This window comes from Schistocerca americana, chromosome 3 (genome assembly GCF_021461395.2).
Source record: "Schistocerca americana isolate TAMUIC-IGC-003095 chromosome 3, iqSchAmer2.1, whole genome shotgun sequence".
Lineage (NCBI taxonomy): Eukaryota > Metazoa > Arthropoda > Insecta > Orthoptera > Acrididae > Schistocerca > Schistocerca americana.
The window spans coordinates 232,495,330-232,516,567 of NC_060121.1; the positions used below are offsets into that span (position 1 = coordinate 232,495,330).

General features: G+C 36.7%; 1 protein-coding gene across 1 annotated transcript in view; it reads right to left on the bottom strand.

The window, feature by feature from the left end:
• The window catches only part of LOC124606774, a 243,173-nt gene that overhangs the window by 43,057 nt on the left and 178,878 nt on the right, over positions 1–21,238 (bottom strand). The window contains exons 10-11 of the mRNA XM_047138830.1: positions 19,533–19,847; positions 5,813–6,079 (exon numbers count right to left, since the gene is read on the bottom strand). Of these exons, the coding sequence (XP_046994786.1) occupies positions 5,813–6,079; positions 19,533–19,847 (582 nt within the window). The remainder of the gene's footprint in view (positions 1–5,812; positions 6,080–19,532; positions 19,848–21,238) is intronic.

Sequence of the window (21,238 nt, forward strand, 5' to 3'; positions counted from 1 at the left end):
ATTCTCACTACAATTGTGCCTTAGTGCTCAGAAATAACAAAGGCCATGTGTGTGTGTGTGTGTGTGTGTGTGTGTGTTTTCTAAATTTGAGGAAGAACTTTGTCTGCTAACTTAATCTACTTTCAAATGTGCCTGTTTGCCACTCAAGGCCTTCCCTATGTGGTGAGTAGCAATCTGTATTAATTAATAGTTTTTTCTCTTGCTTAGGAACATTATAGACCACATCAGGTAACTGTTACACATTTCTGGAAGCCTATTTTGATGCCCAAAATTGTTGCAATCCTTCTCTAGCTGCCTGTATTCTCTCATCAGTTCAGCCACTGCTCTACTTTTGCTCACTATCGAAGCCTTTAAAGCTGTTGATCAGTGATCTGTTCTTTGATCAGTTACAGATTCTCCATTATTCACTTCAGTGCCCTTCCTTGAACTATTTGTCAGAAACTTTTAGTTTGAATTCCAATGCCTTAAGAACCTGCTTCATTAGTCAAGTTGAATCCATCCTGAACAGATGTCCATAGAATTTCCGGTATCATTTCTTTAGTCTCTCATTCATATTGCTGTTATTCCATACTTTATTTTCCATATGTACAGAGTGTTAAAAAGTTATTCCATATTTCCAGATGTGGTAATATGGGCCAAAACAAGAAAAATGTCCATTTAACATGGACCCTATAATGCATAGCAAAACAGCTATGAGCATTTGTTCATGCTTGCTACTGTGAAATGTGTCTTCTACTGCAAACTGTTTGGTATTATCAAAAACCTGCAGAATGCAGTAAACAAATGAGAAAACATTATTCTGTAACTGTGAAACATCAGATCTTATGTAATCTGTTTGCTATATATATGACCTCCACTTGTGAGCCAATACTAAAGGACGTGTGCAATATGCCGACCATTCATGGTAAGGCATACTTTGTCCAGTTAGTTAGTTAGTTAGTTAGTTAGTTGGCTACGTGTTCCATTGACCAATTCCATGGTACGGTAGCCGTTATGATGTGGAACGTGTCAAGTGCACAAGAAATGCAAATAAGAAACAAAATTTTTAATATATGTATATAAAACAAAAATGCTGTAACTTACCAAACAAGAAAGTGCTAGTATGTTGATAGACACAACAAAAAAACACACAAACACACACACAAATATTCAGGCTTTCACAACCCAAGGTTGCTTCATCTGGAAAGAGGGAAGGAGAGAGAAAGATGAAAGGATGTGGGTTTTAAGGAAGAGGGTAAGGAGTCATTCCGATCCCGGGAGTAGAAAGACTTACCTTTCTGCTCCCTGGATTGGAATGACTCCTTTGTGTGTGTGTTTGTGTGTTTTTTATTGTGTCTATCAACATACCAGCACTTTCTCATTTGGTAAGTTACGGCATCTTAACATCTTTGTTTTTTATATATATTTTTCCCACGTGGAATGTTTCCCTCTATTATATTCATATCAAAATTTTTAAAATATATATATATATAAAATGAATATAATAGAGGGAAACATTCCACGTGGGAAAAATATATCTAAAAACAAAGATGATGTGACTTACCAAACGAAAGCGCTGGCACGTCGATAGACACACAAACAAACACAAATATACACACAAAATTCTAGCTTTCGCAAGCAACGGTTGCTTCATCAGGAAAGAGGGAAGGAGAGGGAAAGACGAAAGGATGTGGGTTTTAAAGGAGAGGGTAAGGAGTCATTCCAATCCCGGGAGCGGAAAGACTTACCTTAGGGGGAAAAAAGGACGGGTATACGCTCGCACACACACACATATCCATCCACACATGTACAGACACAAGCAGACACACATGCACATATATATATATATATATATATATATATATATATATATATATATATATATATATATATATATATATATATATATATATATATATATATATAAAAAAACAAAGATGATGTGACTTACCAAATGAAAGTGCTGGCAGGTCGACAGACACACAAACAAACACAAACATACACACAAAATTCAAGCTTTCGCAACAAACTGTTGCCTCATCAGGAAAGAGGGAAGGAGAGGGAAAGACGAAAGGATGTGGGTTTTAAGGGAGAGGGTAAGGAGTCATTCCAATCCCGGGAGCGGAAAGACTTACCTTAGGGGGAAAAAAGGACGGGTATACACTCGCACACACACACATATCCATCCACACATATATGTGGCCTTTACAAATGTCTGCTTGTGTCTGTGTATGTGCGGATCGATATGTGTGTGTGTGAGTGTATACCTGTCCTTTTTTTCCCCCCAAGGTAAGTCTTTCCACTCCCGGGATTGGAATGACTCCTTACCCTTTCCCTAAAAACCCACATCCTTTCATCTTTCCTTCTCCTTCCCTCTTTCCTGACGAAGCAACCGTCGGTTGCGAAAGCTGGAATTTTGTGTGTATGTTTGTGTTTGTTTGTTTGTGTGTCTGTCGACCTGCCAGCACTTTCATTTGGTAAGTCACATCATCTTTGTTTTTAGATATATTTTTCCTACGTGGAATGTTTCCCTCTCTATTATATTCATAAGATTCTCATTACATATATACACCCAAAAATCTAGTATCCTCTACCCTGTCTACTGACTTCTGTTGATGTGTTATATTTATTGAAGGAACTGTACTTTTCCCAGCAGAAAATTTGATGTACTGTGTTTTTCCAAAGTTTAGAGCAAGCCCACTTGCAGAAAACCAATTAATGACTTTTCCAAATACCTTATTTGTATCAGTATCTTAGGAAATGATGCAGTCTCTGAAAAACTCCAAGTTGGTCATGGATGTGCTGGCATGCATTGATGATGCATTCCCGTAGTTTATTGATGTCCATCTTACTACATGAATATTCCTGTAGTGTTTGTGCATTATTAATGTGGCTTACATATACAAAAATGTGAAGTGTCCCCACAAACAAAAATCCAAGGGGTAAAGATAGAAGGAACAAGTTGTCCAATGTATTGAATCTCCATGATAAATGTGTATTTGAAGAGTTCTATGATATTTAGGAGAAAATGGGCTGATGCTCAATCATGCATGAACCACATTTCCACCCATTGTTAGAATGGTACCTCCTCTAGCATGACAGGCAAGTCATTTGATAGGAACTGATAATTCCTTGCTCTAGTCAATTTATTAGGTAGTAGGTAAGGTCTTATTAAACTATTGCCAAGAATTCCTGCACACACATCAGTTGAAAATTGGCACCAATGCCTTGCTTCTTCAACTGCAGTTGAATATACATCTCCCCACACATGTTGGTTATGAAAATTGTCAGTCTCATTTTCCTGAAACCAGCCTTGTCTGTGAACAGTATCATTGTTGTCAAAAGTGTATCTTCACACCATATTTACAACCATCATTGGCAAAACTGCTTTATGGCAGGCATATCTTGTGGTGAAGGGGTTGGACACAATGTATGTGATATGGTTATAGCAATTATTCATGCATAATCACCCAGACTAGAGGATGATTAACCCTGAGAGATGCTGAACTTCTATGTACATTAGTTCCAGGATTTTCTTCCACTCATTCTAATACTCACTTCTTCACAACGGAAGAATGAATAGTCCAAGATCTGGCATGATCTGACACTGTTGCAGCCAAGGAGTCACAGTCTGCTAGAAAATATGGCTGAACAATTGTACACATGGTACCCTATGTTCTGGATATTTTTTAGCATATAGCACATGGGGTTGATGGTTGCTTCCATTTTACAGACAATGAAGCAGCTCATGTCCACCCTTTTGTACAACTAGGCTTCCGTTATGTTGGTAAGTACAAAGATAAAATTACAATTTAAAAGCATTTCCCAAACTTATCAAAACACCTAGTTCCATTAGAACTAATATATATGCCCTCCCCAGTACTGTGAATACAGTTCGCAGTAACAATATTTGAAGATGTTTACTGCAATTTGTATCGACGCACAATAACAGAGGAATATGTCCTCATTTAATTATTGCATTCTGTAGGCCATTTGTAACACCAAAGACATTGCAGTAGAAAAGATATGTTTCACACCAGTCTGCCATGTAAGCAGGAGATCCCACGTTCGAGTCCTGGTCAGGGCACACATTTTCAGCTCTCCCCATCGAGGTATATATCAACAACACTTGTCGGCAGCTGAGGGTTTCAATTAATTATCATTTATTCTAGAGAAGCTGCATGGTCATCAATGGTATCTGTTCTTTTGAGAACAGTTACTGTCTTCATATAAACAAAGATTTGTTTGGGTAATTCAGCAGTTCTGTGGCATGCTCCTCCCAAATGACTTTACTGCCAAATTGTAATCCAAGAACTGAACACTGTCAATCTCTTTTATTTGATTGTCTTCATATTTTAGGCACATACTGAGTGGAAATTTCTAAAAGTTCTAATCTGCATTTAATCTGTCTCTGATAAGTTTAGTGACAAAGATTTGGCTATGAACAATTTCTTGATATTCATGAAAATTTCATTAACCATTATTTTTAAAATTGTATTTAATTTACTATTTATTGTGATGTTTGTATCATCTGCAAACAAAACAAACTTGGTATCTGGTAATGTTACCAAAGAAAGGTCATTAACAAAAAGTAACAGCCATAAGATGGAACCTTGTGGAGCACCATATGTAATCAGTTTCTAGCTGGATGATAACTGATTGCTTAATACAGAACTCTTTTCCATTCACAGCTTTTGTTTCCAGTCGGAGAGATATGCTCTGAACCATGTTGCATCAATTCCTGTTATCCCATAACATTCCAATTTTACTGAAAAGGATACTGTGATTTACAGATTCAGATGCCTTTGACAGTCCACAGAGTATGCCAGTAGATTGTAATTAAGTATCTAATCAATTTACTACACTTTTGTTGTGCCTGTAAATTTCCGTCTCAAATCAGAATCCTGTAGTAATTTGAACTGACTTTGACAATATGTTACTTGTTGTCAGACAGTGTAGCAGCCAATTGCATAATATCTTACCTAAAATTTTTGAGAATACTATCAAAAGTGAAACTGGGTAGAAATTTGACAGCATTTCTTTATGTTCTTTCAAAAACAAGGGCCTAACATTAGTGTATTTCAACCATTCATGAAATTTTCCACAGATAAGTGACTGGTTATACAAATAACGTAATATGTTACTAAACTCAGAATCACATTCTTTAATGAGGTTTGTTAATATTTGATCATAACCACTAGAATTGTTTGATTTTAAAGATTTTATGGTAGGCTGTAATTGTCCTGTTGTAGTGAGGATCATATTCATATTAATGAAGTTATTTGTAATGACTGGTTTGAGGTATTCCATGGCAGCATCTACTGTACCTGACAACCCATTATTTTCAGTAACAGTTATGAAATGCTTGTTGGAAAGTTTTGCCACTCTGCACCCACTTAATGCTATCTGCTCCTGTTTATCTCTGGTTCTAACACTCTCCTCCTCCACTATATCCAGTCATGTTTTCTGTTTTGTTGCCCAGTGTCACTAATCTTTTTCACATTTTTCAATATGTCTTGTAATTATCATAGAATCATCAGAACTGCTTCCGAGTGACAGATACTGTTCCTTTTTTGTGTTAGAAGATACCTTTGTCCCTTGAGCAATCCATTGTCTTTTTCAGGGGGAAAACAACTTTCAAATTAGGTGAAGACTTTATTAATAAAAGTGTTGCACTTTTAATTCATGACATGCACACTGAATATATCATTATAGTTCATGTCGTTCAGGAGTTCCCTAAATTGAGGTTTGGCTTTCTGACTACCCTCCTCAGTGCAGACAGTACATTTTCTATTCTCATCAGTAGTAACAGAAAGAGCTCATATGGACATACCTGTAACAGTGACATCAATGTAAACGACTTTCTCTTCATTTGGTAGGCCAAGATGACATTCCCATGGACCAGCATCTTCCATATTTGCAATAGTTACTGCCATACAACTTCCTGACAGAAGGTCAGTATTTGCATTCACTCTGGTTCCATTGGGGTGCCTTATCCAACAGTAACTTAAACTGTGGTCAGCTTGACATGATACAAATAGCTCAGACCCAACCAAAACAATTTCTTTTCGCCTCTCAGTTTTCAGTTCTTTTATTTCATCTGAAGAAAATAAGTTAGGATGTAAATTACTGAAGTATATCATGAGACACATATGTGACAGATACCTAAATACTTATATTAATCTCACAAATTATGAAGATACCTTCTGGTTTTGTATTTTGAAGATCCTGTTATGAAGGAGAACATTCAATATTATGAAATGAATCAAGGTACAGATTAACAAAGACAAACAATAGTTAGTAATTAATGCTACACACTGTTTTAATAACCAACTTCTGACAAGATGCAGATATCACTTGTAAGAAACACATCAAATTTGATGGGAAACCTAGTACTAACAAAAATGTTGCTACTTTCTGAATTGTGCTATGTAACTGCCATTTTGTCAGCTTAATATTTACATGAGAATATTGAAATTTGTTGAGTAATAAAAGTTACTTATGTGCTTCAACAATAGCGCCCTGTCCACAGCTAACAGTGCTACATGTAATGCTCATGTGATAAAAACTGTGTAACTTGTGCAGTTGTATTATGATGTATTTTTATGGGTACTCTTATCTAAATATGCAGCTCATGCATCATTTATTGGACAAGTCACCTTATATTCAAGGTAGGTACATAAATACAGATAAAGGTTATTTGATACTATGTATAACAGACTGGTCATACAATTTTCACTTCCTTGCATTAATACATGTTAATATAATAACACAAATGTTGGAAGCTATGCACAAACTGACTACAGTAAGAAGTATCATGGCTGGAACACTGATAGAGACAGGTAAGGGACCTGTAAGGAATGACTAGAATACTTGGTAACTTAAAAAGTGTCCTGCAAAATATCTGCTGTTCAGCCACCACCTTGGATATGCAGCTGTTATCGTTGAGATTTGGTCTTTGATTAGTATCCTTGTGTCATCAGCAAACATTTCAATGTTTGAACAACCCTTTACATTCACTGAAAGGAATCAGCAGAACAGAATACCATTAGTGTAGTTTGTCAATCTGATCATCTGCATTCTGTTATGGAGATAGGACACAATCCATGAAAAAGTATCCCTAGTTGTTTTTATGGCCCAAACAATCAAGGCATTGAAATAGTCATAGAATGTATTAAAACTGTGTGCCATACTAAGACATGAACCTTCGACCTTTGGCTTTCATGGGCAAAAGCGCTATTGGCAGGTATCCCAGCACAACTCATGACCCTCCCTCACAACTTAACTCCTGCCAGTACCTCTTCTCCTACATTCCAAATTTCACAGAAGTGCTCCTGCTTACCTTGTGGTACTAGCATTCATGGAAGAAATGATAGTGTGGTTAAATGACTTAGACATAGCCTATTTGTCACTCCCAATTCCTTATGGAGCAATATGTATGAGGCTGAAGATATCTCTACATTCTTTGCTTAGTACCAGTTCTCAAAACTTTGTGAGTAGGCTTTTATGGCATAATTGGTGTCTACCTTCAAGCATCTGCCAATTTAGGTTTTTCAGAATATATGTGTTGCTCTCCCATGTGTCCAACAAACCTGTGAGCATTCATGTGTCCTTTATTGTATATGTTGAATATCCCATTACTCATATTTGACGTGGGTCCCTTGCTCTTGAGCTGGAACACATTACAGCTCGAGATGCTAGAGTTGGTGGTTGTGTCATGTGAGGCATGCTAGCTTGTGTGTATGAATTGTGTGTGTTTCTCTTTTGCTGATGAGGGCTGTGGCCAAAAGTGATATCTAAGTGTCTTTAATTGTGCCTGTCTTCAACTTGACATGTCTTTTTTACGGTAATTAGCAATCTGTCTTTTCCTATGTTGTTGATAGGCGTTCCTGTTGTTTTCTACTGTTATATCTAGGAATTTGTGTGATATGACTGATTTCAAATGTGAATAATTTGAAGTTGTAATCATATACTACTGCTTTTCTGCCATTTGTGAAGTGTACAGTTTTATACATACCATGGATTCCAAAAATCTAAATCTACAGAGGTTGCTATTTTTGCATTCCTAAATGAAGCCTTAAATGCAACAGACAGCAAAGAGCATATCTCAGCCATATCACTAGACAACTCTAAAGAATTCGATGTCATCAGTCATTACATCTTGCTTAAGAAACTTGAATCTGTAGGTACTAGTGGCCCAGCCTTTAAATGGATCAAATCATACCTCCAAAATAGAGAGCAAGTAGTTAAGCTATCCAAGAAGGGAACAAGATAAAGACCTACTGCTCAGAAAAGCAGAGCATTAAGTATGGTGTACCACAAGGCTCCATTCTAGGAACAATTCTGTTTCTACTGTTTGTAAATGACTTGGAACCAAACAGTCCACACCATAGTTACTTAAAGTTCGCAGATCACACAAATGTGGTAATAGAAGGAAGGATCATAGAAGGATTATTGCAAGAGATTAAAAAGTGTACCACCCAATCTACAGACTGGTTTTCTGGAAAAAAAGTTTAGTAATAAACATAGAATAAACAGTTACAATGCACTTACACACAGTGCAAAATAAATGCCCACTAACACCAGACATAGAGTTGTTTATCAGAACCCTTGAAAATGTAAGCTCTACAAAATTTCTTGGAATATGAAACCAATAAGATCTGAGATGGATCCAACATGCAAAATACATTACAAATAAATTGAATATAATTTGTTATGCTATCAAAATTCTTTCCGGTCGCACATTGAAAGAGACACTAAAAACTGTATACTTCACCCGGGCAGCATCTTTATTGCGATACGGCATAAGCTTTTGGGGAAATGCATCTGCCATCAAAAGTTGTTTTATTTGTAAAAGAAAATTGTAAGAGCCATAGAAAATGTTGCCACAAGAAGCTCATGCAAGCCCTTATTTAAGAAACTTCACATCCTTCTACTACCATGTCTATATATCTCCATTCTTGACTTGGCCTATATCATCATGTGCTCCTCTGCACACAATGTATTATTTACAAGATAAATAAAATTACATTTACAATATATTTCTGTAAATTTAAAATAAATTGTCAGTCTTTGTCACCACTTCGAAATCTTATCAAGTTCTTGCAGTAGCCACCAGAAAGTTTGCGGGAGGTGCACATCGGCACGGCATGTCATGGACAGGAGTTGGTGCAAGTAAAGTTCCATCTACCAGAGGGCACGCGAGAATTTGGCCGTGCCCTCTGCCGGCGGAACAACAACTCAGACAGCACGGGCTGTGCCCAGTCAGTTCACATCGGGCATGCCTAGCAGACAGTTCCCAGTCTACACTATGTGAAGTGCGAAGGAAAATGTGAATCGTGTTACAACAGTTCTAGTTGGATATTTGTGAAACTTTGTTCATCCAGTACTTCACTATAAATAATCATCTGCAAAAATCTGAGGTTACTGACAATGTTGTATGCCAGGGAATTAATATACAATATTAATTGAAAGGGTTCCATTATACTTCTCTCAAGCATGCCTAATATTATATGCCAACTAGCTCCACAGATGATGAAGAGATTGATGAAATGTGTGATGAGATAAAAGAAATTATTCAGATAGAGAAGGGAGACAAAAACTTAATAGTCATGGGGACTCGAATTTGAGAGTAGGAAAAGGGAGAGAGCGAAAAGTTGTGGGTGAAAATTGAATGGGGCTAAGGAATGAAAGAGGAAGCCGCCTGGTAGAATTTTGCACAGAGCATAACTTAATCATAGCTAAAAACGTGGTTTAAGAATAATGAAAGAAGGTTGTATGTGTGGAAGAGGGCTGGAGTCATTGGAAGGTTTAAGATAGATTATGTGATGGTAAGACAGAGATTTAGGAATCAGGTTTGAAATTGTAAGACATTTCCAGGGGCAGGTGTGGACTCTGACCACAGTTCATTGGTTATTAGATTAGATTAGATTAGATTTGCTTTCATTCCATTTGACCCGTAGTGAGGAGGTCCTCCAGGATGTAGAACATGTCAGAAAAACTACATGACAAATATTTACAACTAAAACAAATAAGCTAATGTACCATTCCACAGGTCCCAAGTGGAATGATTGTCATTTTTTAATGAACACTATATGAAAGAGTCATTTTACAAATACTAATGCACTGAATTTAAAACAAAAAAGTTTTTTATTTATTTATAAGGTAATAAACGTGTCATACAACTACTATAATACTTATTTACAATGAACACATTACTGCACTGAAATTGTGCAGAAGTTATATTGTACTTATATAAATATATACACACAAATCAGTTGGTTTTACTGAGAAATTCATGAATGGAGTAGAAGGAGTTGGCCACCAATAAATCCTTTAGGCTTCTCTTAAACTGAATTTCATTGGTTGTTATGCTTTTTATGGCTGCTGGCAAATTATTGAAAATGTGTGTTCCTGAATAATGCACACCTTTTTGTACAAGACTAAGTGGCTTTAAATCCTTGTGAAGATTATTCTTATTTCTAGTATTGATTCCATGAATTGAGCTGTTGGTTTGAAAAAGTGATATATTTTTAATGTCAAATTTCACTAAGGAATAAATATATTGGGAAGCAGTAGTTAGTATCCCTAGTTCCCTAAACAGGCTTCTGCAGAATGTTCTTGAGTTCACACCACATATAACTCTTACTGCACGTTTTTGTGCCTGAAAAACTTTAGCTTGGCTTGATGAATTACCCCAAAAAATAATCCCATATGACATTATGGAATGAAAGTAAGCATAGTATGCCAACTTTTTCATTTTTATATCCCCTATGTCTGACACAATTCGCATTGCAAATCGAGCTTTGTTGAGACGCTTCAGCAGTTCTGTGGTATGCTCCTCCCAGTTGAATTTATTATCAAGCTATAATCCCAAGAATTTAACACTGTCCACTTCTTCTATCTGCCTGTCATCGTATGTTAGGCATATACTCGTGGGACACCCCTTACAAGTTCTGAATTGCATGTAGTGTGCTTTTTCAAAGTTGAGAGACAAAGAATTGGCTAGGAACCAGTGATTAATGTCCACAACTATTTTATTAGCTGATCTTTCTAAGACTACACATGATTTGCTATTTATTGCAATGTTTGTATCATCGGCAAACAAAACGAACTTGGCATCTGGTAATGTTACTGATGAAAGGTCATTGATATACACAAGAAAAAGTAAGGGCCCCAAAATGGAACCTTGTGGGACCCCACATGTAATTAGTTCCCAGTTGGATGGTGCCTAATAGCTTGATACATGTCTCTTTCCTAATAACACCCTTTGTTTTCTGCCAGAGATATAACATTTGAACCATTTTGCAGCATTTCCTGTTACACTATAATATTCTAATTTATTTAAAAGGATTTTGTGATTTACACAGTCAAATGCCTTTGACAGATCACAACATATACCAGTTGCCGGCAATTTTTTGTGTAATGAATTAAGCACATTTTTACAGAACCCTTTAGAAATCCAAACTGTGACTTTGACAGTATGTTATTTGAGATAAGATGGTTATAAAGCTGATTGTACATTACTTCTTCTAACATTTTTGAGAATGCTGGCAACAGTGAAATTGGATGGAAATTTGATACTATTTCTTTATCTCCCTTCTTAAACAGTGGCTTTAACTTCAGCATATTTCAACCATTCAGGAAATATTCCACTGATAAACGACTGGTTACACAGATAGCTTAATATGTTACTTAGCTCATAATCATATTCTTTAATTAACTTTGTTGATATTTCATCATACCCACTAGATGTTTTTGATTTTAAAGATTTTATGATGGACATTATTTCTGCTGGGGTAGTGAGGGTCAAATTCATATTATGGAAGTTACTTGAAATATCTGGTCTGAGGTATTCCATAGTAGCATCTACCGAACCTGACAACCCCATCTTTTCAGTAACAGTTATAAAATGTTCGTTAAAAAGTTCTGAGACTATACACATCTGTCACCAATATGTCATTTACTCTTAATGCTACTTGTTCCTCTTCATGTCTGGTTCTACCGGTCTCCTCCTTCACTATATCCCATATTGTCTTTATTTTGTTATCTGATGTGACTATCTTTTCCTTGTAATATATTTGCTTTGATGTCCATATTACAGTCTTTAATATTTTGCAGTATTTCTTGTAATGTGCTATAGCATCAACATCGGATCTGTTTCGGATTGACAGATACAGTTTTCTTTTTGTTTTACAAGATACCCCTATTCCTTGAGTAATCCATGGCTTCTATGTAGACTTTGCTCTAACCTTGGTAAGTATTGGGGGAAAACAGTGTTCGAATAAGGTAAGCACTTTATTAGCAAAAGCGTTATATTTTTCATTCATGCCAAGAGCACTGTAAACATCAGTCCAGTGAATATGTCTGAGGAGTGTCCTAAAATAATCAATTTTTGGCTTATTGATTACCATCTTGAGCTCAGATTTAACAGATTTTATATCCTGTTCAGTATTAACATTTAACAGAAGGAACTGCATGTCATGGTCTGAGAGGCCATTGGCTATTGGTTTTGTAATATAATTTTGTTCTTTGGACTTTTCTATAAAGATATCATCAATGGCTGTTTGTGAGCAATTGGCTACCCTAGTGGGGAACTTTACAGTGGGAATTAAGTTGAATGATAGTGTTACTAGCTCAAATAAGTTCTTATTGGGAGAGTCTTTAAGGAACTCTACATTGAAATCACCAGCAACCACTATTTCTTTGTTTTTGGTTGTTAAATGGGCCAGTACAGCTTCAAGGTGCTTTACAAACAGATTAAAGTTACTTGCAGGTGCTCGATATACACTTAATATTATGAAGGATTTTTTGTGAAATTCTACTTCTGTTGCACATGCTTCCATATGCTGTTCTAGGCAAAATTTATGAATGTCTATGTTCTTAAATTTATGACAGTTCCTGATGAATGTGGCAACTCCTCCTTTCTCCATTTCTGATCCACAAAAATGAGATGCTAACCTAAACCCTATAACACTTAAAAGATCTATAACAGTGGTCACATGATGTTCAGAGAGGCAGATTATGTCAGCTGGGTGTGAAGACTCTAATTCATCTATGCAGATAGTTAATTCATTAATTTTATTTCTCAGTCCTCGAGTATTTTGATGCAATAAAGATAGCTGACATTTCACATTGACTGACTTAAAATTGGGTAGAGTTAAAATATCTGCTGACTGTTAAAAATTCTTAACCAATAGCTGTTTATGCTGATGTAATAAGCTAGAATTACGTTTTTTGGTTTCTTTCTCAAACTGAAGGTTGTTCTCAGTTCTAACCTCTCTTAAAATTTGGTTTCTTTCTGTCCTCCCTACCCTAAAAAACTGTAGATTAAAACTGAAGAAACTACAAAAAGGGAGGAATTTAAGGAAATGGGACCTGGATAAACTGAAAGAACCAGAGGTTGTGGGGAGTTTCAGAGAGAGCATTAAGGAATGATTGGTGAGAACATGGGAAAGAAATACAGTAGAAGAAAATGGGTAGCTTAGAGGGATGAAATAGTGAAGGCAGCAGAGGATCAAGTAGGTAAAAAGACAAGGGCTAATAGAAATCCTTGGGTAATGCAAGAGATACTGAATTTAACTGATGAAAGGAAAAAATTTAAATGTGCAATAAATGAAACAGCCAAAAAGGAGTAGAAACGTCTCAAAAATGAGATTGACAGGAAGTGCAAAATGGCTAAGCAGTGATGGATAGAGGATAAATGTAAGGATGTAGGGGAGTATATCACTAGGGGTAAGATAGATATTGCCTACAGGAAAATTAAAGAGAACTTTGGAGAAAAGAGAACCACTTGTATGAATATCAAGAGCTCAGATGGAAACCCAGTTCTAAGCAAAGAAGGGAAAGCAGAAAGGTGGAAGGAGTATATAGAGGGTTTATACAAGGGAGATGTACTTGAGGGCAATATTATGGAAATGGAAAGGCCTTAGATGAAGGTGAAATGGAAGATATGATATGTCTTGAAGAGTTTGACACAGCACTGAAAGACTTAAGTCAAAACAAGGCCCCCGGAGAAGACAACATTTTGTTAAAGTTACAGATAGCATTGGTAGAGCCAGCCATGACAAAACTCTTCCATCTGGTGAGCAAGATGTATGAGACAGGAAAAATACCTTCACGCTTCGAGAAGAATATAATAATTCCAATCCCAAGGGAAGCAGGTGTTGACAGGTGAGAAAATTACCGAACTATAAGTTTAATAAGTCATGGCTGTAAGATACTAACATGAAGATACTAACATGGATTCCTTACAGATGATTGGAAGAACTGGTAGAAGCCGACCTCAGAGAAGATCAGTTTGGATTCCATAGAAATGTTGGAACAGGTGAGGCAACACTGTCCCTACAACTTATCTTAGAAAATAGATTAAGGAAAGGCAAACCTGTGTTTCTAGCGTTTGTAGACTTAGAGAAAGCTTTTGACAATGTTGACTGGAATGCTCTCTTTCAAATTCTTAAGGTGGCAGGGGTAAAATACAGGGAGGGAAAGGCTATTTACAATTGGTACAGAAATCAGATGCCAGTTACAAGAGTCGAGGGACATGAAAGGAAGCAATGGTTGGGAAAGGAGTGAGACAGGGTTGTAGCCTATCCCTAATGTTATTCAATTTATATATTGAGCAAGCAGTGAAGGAAAAAAGAATTGGAGTAGGAATTAAAATCCATGGAGAAGAAATAAAAACTCTGAGGTTGGCCAATGACATTGTAATTCTGTCAGAGACAGCAAAGGACCTGTAAGAGCAGTTGAACGGAATGGACAGTGTCTTGAAATGAGGATATAAAATGAACATCAACAAAAGTAAAACAAGGAATAGAATGTAGTCAAATTAAAGCAGGTGATGCTGTGGTAATTAGATTAGGAAATGAGACACTTAAAGTAGTAGATGAGTTTTGCTGTTTGGTGAGCAAAATGACTGATGATGGTCAAAGTAGAGAGGATATAAAATGTAGACTGGTAATGGCCATGAAAGCATTGCTGAAGAAGAGAAATTTGTTAATGTCAAGTGTAGATACAAGTGCCAGGAAGTCTTTTCTGAAAGTATTTGTATGGAGTGAGGCCCTGTATGGAAGTGAAACATGGATGATTAATAGCTTAGACAAGAAGAGAATAGAAGCTTTCAAAATGTGGTGCTCCAGAAGAATGGTGAAGGTTAGATGGGTAGACCATGTAAATAATGAGGAGGTACTGAATAGAACTGAGGAGAAGAGGAATTTGTGAGACAACTTGACTAGAAGAAGGGATCAGTTGATAGGACATGTGAAGCATCAAGGGATCACCAATTTAGTATTAGAGGGCAATGTGGAGGGTAAACATTGTAGAGGGAGACCAAAAGATGAATACACTAAGCAGATTCAGAAGGATTTTGGTTGCAGTAGGTACCTGGAGAAGAAGAAGCTTGTACAGGATAGAGTAGCATGGAGAGCTGCATCAAAGCAGTCCCTGGAGTGAAGATCACAACAACAACAAAGAACTCTTCATTCAAGACAACATCTGGGTCCTCCCCTCTGAGAGATCCTCTCAAATGCATTTTGACAGTCAAGAAATAGTGCATCCACCATATTACCTTGGTCCATGGGTTCCAGTATGTCATGTGAGAAAGGATTAAGTTGGGTTTTGTATGATATGAGTTTTCAGAAATCATACTTATTGGTATAGAGGCTGTCATTCTATTTGCAGTACCTTATTACAGTTGAGCTCAGAATATTTCTATGATTCTTCAACAGATGGGCATCAGTGAGATTGAATGATGATTTTCTTGTAAATGATTGTGACCTGTGCTTTCTTCAAATCACTAGGCATTATTTTTGTTCCATGGGTCCTTACTATATTATGAGTAAAAAGGGGTCTAACGCATATGCAAATTCTGTATATACTCTGGCAGGCATTCCATTGGGCCCTGGATCCTTGACAAATTTGACTGATTTCAGGTGTTTCTCAATGCCATTGGGGCTATATCATGCATCTTTGCAGTTGTGTGAGACTTAAACCGGAGCTGCACATTTGCTCTTTTTTAGTAAGATTCTATTTGAAAATGGACTTAAGCATTTTTGATTTTGCTTTGTTGCACCAGATTTCAGTTTTCGTGTAATCCCTGGGCAATAACCTCAGTTTCACTGACAGCCTTAACATATGAATACAAGTTATTTGGGTTTTCTGAGAGGTCTTCCAAAAAGAGTCCAGTACAGTAGTCATTGGAGGTCTCATAAGGTTTCCCTAGTTACAGCAAAATGCATTTCATTCAGTCTCTCTCTCTCTCTCTCTCTCTCTCTCTCTCTCTCTCTCTCTCTCTCTCTGTATCTCTGTCTTGAGACCAATGGCCTTTGTAGTCTGGCCCCTGCTCCCTTCAGCCCCACAAACCAACTGACCAACCAACTTGTCTATATATGTTTTGTTCTATGCTTTGTTTTACATCTATTTTACAACAGCCACTGTTTCTTCAGAAGTTTATCTACAGTGATATGATACCATGGAAGATCACTTGCACCATAAACTGTTCTACTTGGTATTCATTTATGCAGTGCAAGGCTAATCAATATTTAAACATAAGCCATAATTGCTCTACGTGCTCTTGCTCAGGGCTAAATGTTTTGAATTTCTCTTCTTATATACAATGCTACTGCCTCTTTATATAGGTTACTAAAAATGAAAATCTTCATACTTGTTTTAGCTGTGTTTTATACTTTAGTAATCATTGTTGCAACAAGTGCCTCATGATCACTAATACTGTTTTCAGTGCAGACAATATCAATTAGGTAAGGACTATTTGCAGCCATTAGATCTAATACATTTTCATTAGGAGCAGGCTTCTGTACTGTTTGTTTGAAGTAATATTCAAAGAACACATTTTCTTTTATTTTGCTGGATCTTTCCACACACACAGAACCACAAAGGAAGTAGTTAGGACATGTTTAAGAGGGAGTACAGGTAAAATAGGATTCAGGCTAAGATAGATCCATGTCTTACATTTGAGGAAGGGAGAAATGGATGGAGGTGGTATTAGAGATATTTGAGAATGTTGACTAACCTGTAGAATTCAGCTTTTGAACTTACAAATCATTTATATGACATTGTCAACAGCTCAAAGAGTTAATAGATAAAGATTTTTCAAACATTTTTCAAAATTATACAAGTCGTTTATTTTTTTTATTTTGGTATTAATAAATCAAGTAGCTGATAACATTAATTTAAAAATAAAAACATAAAATGGTCATGAACAGTTAACAGACAATATAATTGAATCAAAAATAATATCAGGAAGAGCTAAAGGAAAAACAGGATTTATCCTGAGGACTCCACTCATATCTTCTGAACTGACATTTCAATTCAAAAGAGGTTAATTTCCAGAGACATCAAGATTTAGTATCACTATAAATAAGGCACAAAGACAGATGTAAATATGTTGTGGTACAATTTGAAAGAACCATGCTGTTAACATAGTCAGCTACATGTAGCTTTCTCTAGGGGTGGGGAAACCCAAAGAATTTATGCATCTACTCACCAAATAACAAGATGACAACTGTAGTTCATAAGCAAGTATTGGGACAGAATAATTTATTTAAGCATGAAATATAGTGAAAACAAAGAAAAGTTTTGTTTCTCTAAATTCCAAAATATTGTCAAATGCTGTAGGAAGTACCTTAATTTTTTACTGTTCTCAAATATTTTGGAATGTTCTGTAAAGAAGTGGCTTCAAATTAGGGTGTTGTTGAATACTACAGTGAATTTAAGAGTATTGGAGAGTATTTTGGAGCATTTGAGGGTTCTTTTCAACTTAGCTTACTAATATTTTTATGAATTTTTTAATGTTGATTTTTACTGCAATCTGAAATGTTCTTGAGTGATCTGAAATGTTTGCAGAAAACAAAAGAAAATAAAAACCATATGAAGTGGATCTTTTTCAGCTAGTTAGCTAATAAAAATTACAGTTTTGACAATTCTGTGAGCTATCTGTGTGTTATTTCTATTTGGGGGGGGGGGGGGGGGGTAGGGAAGGACCCAGAATGAAAGGTGGGGTGGTAGGGTATTGTGATGCAGGTCTTTTGACAGATGACTCAGTGTGGCTGCAGAGGATGAAGGAAGTGGGGTAAGAGAGGGGTGGAAAATAGAGAGAAAGCACGGGTTGCTTTGCATGGGGGGGGGGGGGGGGGGACTAGTGGAAGAAGGCAGTACACAATCTGGTCAGGGGTGATGTGAACAGAAGAGAGAAGCAAACAAGCAAGGTGAGGCAATGGGAAACAGGTTAGCAGAGGTTTGAGCCAGGGGGTTTGCAAGAGCACAGTATATGTTGGAAGGACAATCCCCACATGTGTAGTTCAACTAAACTCGTGTTGGAAGGAAGTATCCAAATCATTCATATAGTGAAGCAGCTGTTGTGTTGTGGTACAAAGCATTTTAAGCAATTGAATGGTCAAGTTTGCATTTGGCCACAGTTTGGGAGTGACCATTCATATGAACAGACATTGGTTACTTGTCATGTCCACATAGAATACTGCAGAGTAACTGCAGCATAACTGATATACAACATGGGTAATTTCAGACATGACGCATTCTTTTGTGGGGTAATAAATGCCTTTGTCTGGATTGCAGTAGGATGTGGTGAATGAGTCTATGGGACAGGTGTTGCACCTGGGTCAGTCACAAGGAATGCAGGAATGCAAGCAGGATTGTTATAGAGATAGACAAGCATATTCTATAGGTTGTGTGAGTGGCAGGACACTATTTTGGGTAATGTGGTTGGGATTTTGCATAGGATATACCCATCTCAGGGTGCAGCAAGAAGTAGTCAAAGCCCTGGTAAAGGATGTTATTGAGCTTTAAATCTAAAGTGGCTAAGTTCCACATGTATTCAGACTCACTGTCTGTTGTTAAGAGTATCCAGTGAATGTCAAATAACTTTCAGAAGTCAGTTAATAGCAGCTATGTTAATCTGTTAATTATATCATGATGATATCACACATATTTCAGTATATGTTGTGAAATGATATATAGAATTTTTGTCCATTATTTAGACATCCCAGTTTGAAAATATTATTTTGCAAGCTCATTTTGCTTGCTGTATTCTGGAAAAAGGGGTACTGGTATTAAATTCAGTACTAACAGAGTGTTGCCTGAGGTACATCCCCATTGACATGCAAATCGCCGGGGTGGCTGCACCTCGAAAGACTTGCACCAGGCGAACGGTCTACCCAACAGGAGGCTCTAGCCACATGGCAATTACATTTACGTCAATGAGATGGAGTCTCTCCCTCTCATGTAGTTGCACAAAAATATATTTTCCTAATGTTCTTTTGACACAACCCAGTATGAATAGTATTGTAGATATCTGCATAAATAGCTGTTCACATTAACATAATTACCTACCAGTAAGTTTTGTTCATAATTTTCCAGACATTAGAGTAGAGAATAATAATTTGTTGAATTTGTATAGGTCTGTTCACTTATCTGAAACTATCTTTGAGCAAACAAATCAAGAGACTTTGTACTGGTTGCTTTCTTTAATGATTTATTTTCATGCACACTTTCACACACTATTATACATAAACGATATTTACCTTTTGTGGTGCCATGAATGTTGATGAGCCTTGTCTCTGTCTCTATGGTGCCCTCAACAGACACACCAAGGATACATCTCCAAGTACCAAAATCCTCTTCTGACAAGGCTGACACAGTGATTCCACAATCTCCACTTTGAAGACCCTTCCCATAATAAATTAAACCACTTATTCCAAGTCCTTCAGCAGCTCTGAATGACTCTCCAGATGGTTTCACAAAACGACAGTACTCCAACACTCTTTTAACATTGCAATAAAGGTCAACAGCTCCTGCTTTCCAGTCTGACTTCTTCCATCCTACTGATTCTGTTTCATCTAAAATACAAATAATAAAATACTGTTAACAAATGTGCTGATCAAATATATGAATTGGTTTCAATAACATATTTACAATATTCACACTACTAACTCAATAAGCTTTCAGACAAATCCTTTTTCAAGATAAGTACACACACACACACACACACACACATAAATTGTGCTGGCTGAATACATTACGCTATGACTGCTATTTGGCAGGTAGACTGGGGAAAGGGGCTATGTTGAGTGGGATAGGTGAAAGGAGGAAAGAAGTGGGTGGAGATGGAAGGATTGGGGTAGGTTGGTTGATGACTTGGAGAGAGGCAGCAGATGTGCAGGATAGGGATGTGGGAAGAAGATGCAGGAGGTTCACACAGAGTCACCATTCTTCCCCAGGCCTCATTCCAAGAAAACAAACCTGTCAACAGAAGGGAGGACACCCATCTGCAACCTCATGGCAGACCCTGATTTAATTAACCTCCTTGCAGCAAAAGACTCTACAATTGATGAACTGCAATGACTACTTGATTGATGGCATCTGCCAACTGTCTAATTCCTCTGCCTAAAAGCCCTGTCAAAGTGATTCATATTCATGGTCCACATGATTGGATTCTATTAGTTGTACTTTTAGCCCCCCTAGGTCCATAGTGAGGAGAGCTTCAGGATGAACATATCAGAAAACAAGACTACACAATAAATATTTTCAAAGAAAAGCATATATGCTAATGTAACTTACAGAGATCTAAAGTGTAATTGTCCATATGGATGTGGAATGAGTCAAAAAATCATAAACATATTTTCATCTAGAAGTTAATAATAGCTTGTCACAAAATCTATAAATGTTCAGAACACTGAGGTTCATATGACAATTTTTAGGCTATTGTAGCCATGCATCATGAAATAAAAAAATCATTTTACAACATTTACTTCCAATGATCACAGTACTGTACTGAATTGTACAGATTGTACATAATACTCATGTTATGTGATATAATCAATAACATATACACTTCAGTCTCTCCTGCAAAGAAATTCATCAATGGCTTAGAAGAAATAGGCCACCTATAAATCCTTTAGGCTTCTCTTAAACTGTACTTTATTAGTAGTTAAACTTTTTGTGGCTGCTGGAAAGTTACTGATAATGTGTGTACCTAAATAATGAATACCTCTCCATGAACTGGTTCTTGGTTTGAAAAAGAGATTTATTTTTAATGACACAGTTGGTAGTATCCCTAGTTCCCCAAAAAGGCCTCTGCAAGACATTCTTGTGTTCACACCAGAGATAATTCTTATTACATGTTGTTGGAGCCAGAAAAGTTGAAGTTATCACAAAAAATAATTATGCACAACATTAGAGAATGGAAGTAAGCAAAATATGAACGAGACACCAGTGTATTTGATGCAGC